Source organism: Tupaia chinensis, unplaced genomic scaffold (genome assembly GCF_000334495.1).
Source record: "Tupaia chinensis unplaced genomic scaffold, TupChi_1.0 Scaffold138812_1, whole genome shotgun sequence".
Classification (NCBI taxonomy): Eukaryota; Metazoa; Chordata; class Mammalia; order Scandentia; family Tupaiidae; genus Tupaia; species Tupaia belangeri.
The window spans coordinates 673,367-682,037 of NW_006198705.1; the positions used below are offsets into that span (position 1 = coordinate 673,367).

The window sequence follows — 8,671 nt, forward strand, 5'->3', positions numbered from 1 at the left end:
CTCTGATCTACTGATGCCCAGGAAAGCAGAAGGTCAAGCAAGAGAGAAGACAGAGTCCTCCCTAGTCTGTGTCACTGTCCTCTGTGCCTCCTATAGTCCTCTATTTTCTTGCTAAAAAATTATTCTCTTGCTAAAAGTGGGACAGGATCTCAATGTTCTTTTCAGCAGAAAAGAGCAGGCAGCACATATGTCTCCCAGGGCCTGCGGAGGAGAGGCATGGCCCACAGCAAGGGCAGCTGTTCCCCCCGAGTGATGACATGGGGTCCATGCAGAGGGCAGCTAAGGAGCAGAGCTTCCCTGTCAGCATGACCACAACATGCAGAAGGGGGGCTGCATTGGAGTTTTGGATGCTAGAAAACCATCTCATAGGTGAGCACACAGAATGAGGGTTCTCAACACGGGATTCCACAATCAGGACCTTTATTTCTGAACTGTTGTCACAACACTGATAAGGTCACTTGGGTGGCAGGCACAAGAGGAGTGTCAGAGGGAAAGGGCAGCAGGAGAAAGGGAAGGGCTGCAGGTGGCCGTCCTCACGGGGAGGAAAAGCGGCCAGCAAACAGGATCCCATTGGTCTGCTGCTTCCTGATGAAAAACAGGAAGGGGCGATCGGCCCTGAATCTGGGTGTGATCCTAGCACAGCGCATCATCATGATGGCGGCGGTGGCTGCCGCGGCCTCGGTGCCCTCCTCGTTGACCTCCACGAAGGACTTGTGCACGACCTTGGACAGGAACAGGTCTCTCCTGGACGACATTCCGGAGAAGTCTGCGCTGCCCTGGTCAAAGGCGTCAGTCATGCCCAGCTTGCGGAGGACGGCCTCCATGTCGTAATTTTCCTCCAGCTTAAACCTAGGGAGGGAGACCTCCACCTCTTCTTCATCCATCATATCATCCCTCGTCCAGTCTAAGAATTTCTCATAAGTTATTTCTTCTTCCACCTGGAATAAGAGCGTTGGTTATGCATTTATTTATTTTTACCACGAATGAGAGAGACAAAGAGAGAAAAGGAGAGACAGAGAAAGCATCCCCAACAGAGTCTGCACACTGCAGTCCACTCCTGGTCCTGGCCAGCCTGGGTCATAGACTCCTGCCTGCCCAGTGTTCTCAGGGAGGTCTCTGGGCAGGAACTGGGAACCTTCCCACCTTTACCACTGCCCACATGTGCAGATTTTAGACCCAGGACAGTGCCGTCCACCAGGGTCATGCACCGGGATCTGGGTGTTCTACACAGGGCAGCTCACGGCCTGGTCAGAGTGGCGCTAGGCCCACACAGCTCACCGGAGCAAGGGACTTGGAGAGCTGCTAGAGACGCCCTAGGGCAGCTCCCTCCCGTCCCTGCAGGATTGTCACTTGGAGCTCGTTACCGTTTTCAAGTTAGTGTTTTCATCTGGAAGCATGATGAGCATGTTCAGCTCCTGGCCGACATAGGGCAGCACCAGGATTGTGGTGAATATTTCTCCTATATAAGTCATTTTAAAAGTCGATTTCATATACATCATTTGCACTGGTTTCACCACGTCCTAGAAAGGAAACAGTTAAATGTTAAGTCAAATCAAGACCCTCTGGGCCAATCTGACAGTGCCAGCCACTCTCAGCCCCTAGAAACACCTTCTTCCCTTGGCATCCAGAATTAGCTCACTGGCCCCTCTCTGCCAGCTTGTCTTCATTGCCGCAACCTCCAAATACCGGAGAGCCCACTGCTTGTCTTCTGGTGACCTCATTCATGTCATAACTTTATTTTTTATTTTATTTATTTATTTTTCAATAAGTATGTGCACTCGCCGGAAAGAGACAGAGACAGTGAAAGGGATAGTGAGAAATGACCCCCGAGGGGTGATGGCCACACAGTAATTCCTCCATTCTCTTCTTGGGATTTTGAGCAAGCATACACACACGTGCCCAGCATAATTTTTAAGTCGCTGGGTCTGGAACTTGAACTGTGGTTGGCCATATGGGAGTCCAGTACCTGAACTACTATGCCACCTGCTGGCCCCTATTTTTCATTAGCAGTGACTGTGTGCACTCACCAGAGACAGACAGAAAAGGAGAAAGCAACCTCCAACAGAACATGGTCATGATGCAATCCTTCTTCCAATATTTCTCCATCCTATCAAGATTTTGGCATGCTCACACAAGTGCCTGGCATGTTTATCAAGCTGCTGCAGCCAACCACATGGAATCTGGCTCCCTTAACCACTAGCCTATGGGGCCAGTCCCAGCCCCACAGTTCCCAGGTTTCTATGTAAAGCCTGGACCTCCCCCTGTACTCCAGACTCATATATTTTACTGCTTCCTTAACAGCTGTCTTTAGACATAAAAGAAACCCCCAGTGTAACGTTCCTTTCCAAGTCTGTTCCATCTACAATTCTGCCCATCTCAGTCAGTGGAGACATCATCCGTCCAGTTGTCAAAAGCCCCGGAATGTCCTTAGTTCCTATCGCTCTCTTGCACCTTGTAACTGACTTGTTAGCAAATTACAGGTGACTCTTGAAGAACGCAAGAGTCAGATAGGTAAGGAAATGAAAATGAAAATGAAAATCTGTGTATAACTTTAAACTCCCCCAAAATTTAACTACAAGTGGCCACTGTTGCTGATAACATAAACAATTGATTAACCCATATTAGGTGGTTGGGAGAGTTCTGACATGTTTTTCTCTTTTCTCTCTCTCTCTCTCTCTCTCTCTCTCTCTCTCTCTCTCTCTCTCTCTCTTTTTTGAGAGGTTTTTGCTATAGGGCGTGTGCACCTGCCAGACTGACAGAGAGAGACAGAGAGACAGAAAGTGAGAAATCACCCCCCAGGGGGGATGGCCATGCCACAATCCCTTCTCCTCCATTCTCCTCTTGGGATCTTGGGCACGCACGCACACACACCCAGCATGAGTTTTAAGCCACCGGGTCTGGGACACGAACCTCAGTCGACTACATGAGAGTCCAGCGACATAGTCATTACGCTAACTGCTGGTCCTGTGACATGTTTTTCTACACAAAAAAAGGCATCATGACTTTCACAACGACCTGGTACTTTGTTTGTTATATGGATTACGCATTGTATTCTTACTATGAACAAGACAAGCTACAGGAAAGAAAATGTCATTAAGGAAATCATAAAGAGGAAACACAATTAGAGAACTACACTGTATTTTCTAATACATTTCTTTTAAAAATCCACATATAAGTGGCTCCGCATAGTTCGAATCTGTATTGTTCAAGGGTCAAATGGATAGAGACTCTGCTTTAAAATATAACCAGAATCTGACCTGTTCTACCTTGACTGCTACCAGCCTAGTCCTGGAAGACACAATGACCTCTTTACCACTCTTCTCTGTGGGGCAGCCAGAGGGGTCTGGAAAACCGAAGTCAGATCACATCACTCTCTGACTGGACATCTCTTGGTGGTTCTCCCTACTCAGAGCAAAAGCTTAAGTCCTTAAATACTGCAGGTACCCATTTCTGTTCTAATCTCATCTACTACTAAACTCCCTTTTCTGTCCCCCACTTGCAGGGGCTCATCAGGTTCCACAGGCAAACCAGGCTCATCCCATCTCTGCCCCTTAAGCTCATCCTCACAACCGAGAAAGCATGATTTTTTTTTTTTTGGTCTTTCCTTAAACATCACCCCCTCAGTGAAGCCTTCCTTGATGACTCTTACCTGAAACTATACCTGCCACTCAACACAATGTCCTATCCCGTTCCTTCGTGTGTCTCTGTAGCACTTAACACTGTCTAAGTCACTCTTATTTTCTTATTTATGCTTGCTGTTTCTCCCTCAGGAAAATGCAAACTTCAGGAAGGCAGGCATGCTTTGCTAGTTCTAAACCCAGCCACAGTTTTATACCCAGATGTAAGTATCTAGCAAGAGGCCAGGCATATTGCAAGCACTCAATCAACATCTGTTGGTAATTAAGAAATGAACTAGTGAGCAGAAATGCTGAAACGTCCAGGCAAAATGTATACATCTTACTAGAAGAAAACTGCATTCGATGCCAATTCATTACCATCCAAACAGTGAGAAAGATCTGAGAACAGAAGCCACCTCCCATCCAAAAATCCTCCTCAGTTCCTGACTCCTCTATAACTTCATATTAGCGGCTATGGTGAGCTTTATTAAATACCACGTGAGCACAGTCGTGGGCACTCTGTAGTCTCCATCCTCTGAAACTGTACATTATGCTGCATGAAATGGAACACAGCACAGACATTTCTGTTGTGGCTCTGTCTTCCCCTTGCGGGCTCTCCTGAATCAGCCTCTTGCCTTCAATGAAGGCTACTCCATTTTCTGGAGTAGAGATTGGCACACTTTTTCCATAGCTTATCAGAGAGTAAATGTTCTCCATTTACTAGGCCTTAAGTTTACTGTTACAACTATTCAACTCTGCTGTTGTGGGATGAATTACGTAAACAAATAAGCGTGAGTTATTCCAATAAAACTTTGTCTAAAAAAATAAACAGTGGCTGGGCTTTGGCCTGCACGCTGTAGTAGCTAACCCCTGCCTTAGACAATTTTTCCCTGCATGTCTCCAGGGCTCAAGGCCTCCAATCTTATCATATGTAAGGATCTAACTTCAGTAACAGGAGACTCACTAAATATGTAATTGACTAATATGTTTCATTGCATGTAGAAATAAAGAACTAAAATGAAAAGCCTCTATGGCACCTTGACAGACAGCAGTGCTGGAGGCCACAAGGCCAATGCAGTTTGAATCCTTGATCCGGTTGGTGAAAAAACACACTGGGTCAATGTCCACATACATGCCCAGGATCCTAGTGGGCTGAAGGACTGAAGGAAGGGGATCATTGTATGATACAGTCTTGTGGAGGGTTCTCCTGTCTCTCCTCCCATTCCCCATACCTCTCGTGTAAATACATGTGCTCTCCATGACTTTAAAAAAGATCCATATCAACTCAAAATCTGTGTCCTTGGACTCCCCTATCCCACCCCATCCCCTACCACAGGCTGGTGCACTTAGCACTGCAGCCTCTTCCTGTGCCTTTCTCTACTACAGAGAGGAGAAAGTAGAGAGGATCCCTCACCTTCTCCATCCACGTGAAGTAGTCCTGGCCTTTGGGAAACAGAAGAAAGACTGCCCTTTCTGTATATGACGGTCAGACCCTCCATAGGAGAAGGCTTCTGCTCCCTACCCCTAATCCTTCCCTCTCCTTCCTGCCTGGTCTGGAAGGTGACCTCTGTGCCATCTTGTGACCATGAGTAAGAAGGCCACATAGTGAGGACAGCACAGCAGGAAGAGAGTTGGTTCCATGCACATCACCCCGGAAGCACAGCAGGCCTGGTCTCCACACTCCAGAGCTCCAGGAACTTCTAGGAGTCAAACTGCAGTGAGCTGGGGGTTCTGTGACTTGCGGCTGAATGATGTCCTGACAAACATCTTGTTACAGATTATCACCAGGACAGATAGACTATTGCTAGGGGAAGGTAGGACAGCTCATTTCAGAACTAAGCTCAACAGGAAATATAGTTCTTGAGAAACTGAAGGAAGATTCAGGTTTAGATCAGCCTGGTTAGATCGAATCTAACTTGTGGTCAGTGGTCAAGAATGTACTGCAATGAGTCTCTCTTGTCTTATTTTGGCATGTGTGCAAAAATCTTTATAATTAAAGATAAGCGAAAGAAAAATTGAATTCAGTGAGAGAGGGATAGAGGGCTTAGCCAAATAACGTTTTCCAAGCTCGTGCGGGCTCAACTTTGGGCTTATCCTATGGACATGGCTCTTTGTCTGCTTGCCGTTAAACACAACCTGTACTTACATTATGCTTGCTCTCAAAACTAGACAAAAGCAGTCCTTGGGTCAGTATTTACTGAGCACCAACTACGTGCAAGGCACCAGTATGATAGTCATATACACTCAGCTGGTCTTCCTTAGTCCTTCAACACCTGCAATGTCCCATAGAGGCCAGCAGGGGGTGCAGTGACTGCTTAAAGGAGGGACACAGACACCCACGCCAAGAAAGGGCTGTCTTCAAAGGCTTTGGATGGGAAAAAAAAAAAGGCTTTGGATGGGATGCCGCTGGAAAGAGAGGAGTGTGTAGGAACTGATGGGAATGAAGAGAAAGAAATGGGGGAAACAGGCAGGATTAGGTCCACCAAGAGCCTTGCTGTGGTTTGAATGTGTCCCCCAAAACCCACGTGTTAACACTGGTCAGTCACTGGGACAGTGTTGAGGGCAGAAACAACATCTGATATGCTGAAAGGTGGGGCCTCTGGGAAGGGATGAGGCACTGGGACGGGATCCCCATGCTGAGTTGCTGTTTCCAAGGAGGAGTGAGACTGACAGAAACACGTTCTGCTGTGCTGGAGTTCCTGCCCTCCACCTTGTTTAAACCAGCAAGACTCCCCTCACCAGATGCAGTCCCTGGACCATGTCCCTCCAGACTGTAAGCTGAATAGAGGTTTATTCAGCTTAAAGTACATAAAGTACTTTAAGTACATAAAGTACATAAAGTACCCAGACTCGGGGAATTCTGTCATCAGCAACAGAACAGACTAGGGCGAGCCTCTACACCACGCTCTGGAGTTTGGACTTTATCTAGAAGTTCTGAGAAGCCCCGAAGGACCTTACTTAAGCCTGAGAGCTACACCTTCAGGTTGCCGTGTAGACAGAACACACCAGCATGGCACGGCGGTGACAGCCCAGGGAGCCGCAGGAGTGTGTGTCCACCTGTGACGACACACGAAAGGATGGGAAGGCGACAGAAAGGCCCCAGGCTAGTGGGGAGGCCCAGTGCTGGGGTTCCCAAGGCTGCATAAGCACAGGTGTCCTTCTCACATATCAGAAACCAGGGGATCACTGACCGCCTTTGCTATCGCAAGATACTCACCTTGCTGGCTTTTTTTTTTTTTTTTTTTTTTTGGAGAGGTTTGCTATAGGGCGCGTGCACTCGCCAGAAAGACAGAGAGAGTCAGAGAGACAGAAAGCAAGAAATCACCCCCCCCCGGGGGGGGGGGGCCACCTCACAGTCCCTTCTCCTCCCTTCTCCTCTTGGGATTTTGGGCATGCACGCACACGTGCCCGGCATGAGTTTAAGCCACCAGGTCCAGGACTCAAACCGCAGTCGAGTACATGGGAGTCCAGCGACATAGCCATTACGCTAACTGCTGGTCCCTCACCTTGCTGACTTTGAATGGGCTCTCCCTGGTAAAGTCTTTGTTGAACTGCTTTTCCCAGTTTCCTTTGAAGTAGATGGCATTGACGAGAACTAGTTTAGTCAGTGAATTCACTGAATCTGGAGACAGCAATTCTGTAATTTTACCTGAAAAGAGAAAGAACAGAAGGACCAGTTAGCTAAAAAGGTCTGCGGCTAGGCACACTAGGAATGATACTCAGATGGGCCGTGTCCTTGAACAGTAAAGTACATGGATAAAAGGTTTTATCGTCCTCCAAATATAAAGGATTTCTGTCCCTAAAACAAAGTAACAAAAACTTTAAAAGTTCTGGTAAGGAAACAACGCTTGACGAGAATGCATAAAACGAACAAGTAGATGTTAATATGACAGGATGGAATAACACGTCTAATGGAAAGAGGTGTCTAGCGCATATGACTTGAAAACAGGAACTTAAAGGACTGTCAAAAAAAAAAAAAAAAGAAAGAAAGAAAAAACACCCAATATATTGGGGCTGGATGGTGATACAAAGATAAAATTTGACACTCTGCCAGGTTGACCCTCTTCAGAAGGTTCCAGGTTCATACCCAGGAAGGCACATGCCCACAATCTGGGCCTGGCTCAGGCTAGACGTGTATCATGGCATCAAGACCCTTTAGGGGATCTCTCTCTCTCTCTCTTTGTCATGGAAGAAAAACATAAATAAACTTTAAAATTAAAGAAAAAAATAAGATGTTCTTCACCAATTTAAAGAGGAGTTTAAATGAAGAAATGAAGATAGGGGATTAGCAGATAGGCGTAATGGTTACGTCGCTGGACTCTCACATTGTCAATCAAGTCCTGGACCCAGCGCCTTGAAACACACGCCAGGCACATGTGCGTGTGTGCCCAAGATCCTGAGAGGACAATGGAGGAGAAGGGATTTCGACATGTCCATCCCTCCTGGGCAGTTATTTCTGTCTCTCTGTCTCCCTCTGTCTCTCTGGCAAGTGCATACACCCTATAGCAAAAATCTCTCTCTCACAATAAAACAAAAAAACTGCAGGTAGACAAGGGCATGACTAAGTGTCTTGCAATAAGGTGTGAAAACTACACAGCATAAATCATACCACAAAGAAAAACAGCCCAGACCTGTGATGAGTTTTCTTTACACCATTTGTAAAAGGAAAGACTAGACCAATATGAATAAAAACAAAACCATGAAAGTGCGGAATGTTCTGGAAGAAGTGTACCCAATATCCAGAGACATCACACATACATTAATGACAGCAGGGGAACACTGGAGAAAAGGTCCTTCACTGATTGACAACATTTCAGAAGCAAATTTTCAAAGCTCACCATTATTTAGAGGAAAAAGAAATCCTGTTAACCTTTGACAGTCTTGTGAAAGAACTGACAATAAGACTGATTACTACTCGAAACAGAAAAAAATACATATACTTTTTCACCTTCTGTCTTTTTTTCGACCCAAGTGTTTATGTGCTTTCTGGACTTCTCTGTAGCATCTATAAAGTCGAGCTCTTCCATTTCTGATTCATAGAATTTGCAGCAGGA

The 8,671-nt window shown here is 46.4% G+C and overlaps 1 protein-coding gene across 1 annotated transcript in view; it reads right to left on the reverse strand.

The window, feature by feature from the left end:
- Positions 1-403: 403 nt before the first annotated feature.
- Positions 404-8,671, reverse strand: part of LOC102501072 (serpin B6) — a gene marked incomplete in the record, with an annotated part of 19,723 nt that continues 11,455 nt past the window's right edge. Inside the window, 4 exon segments of the mRNA XM_014592922.2 lie at positions 404-938; positions 1,365-1,520; positions 7,124-7,266; positions 8,566-8,671. Of these exon segments, the coding sequence (XP_014448408.1) occupies positions 534-938; positions 1,365-1,520; positions 7,124-7,266; positions 8,566-8,671 (810 nt within the window).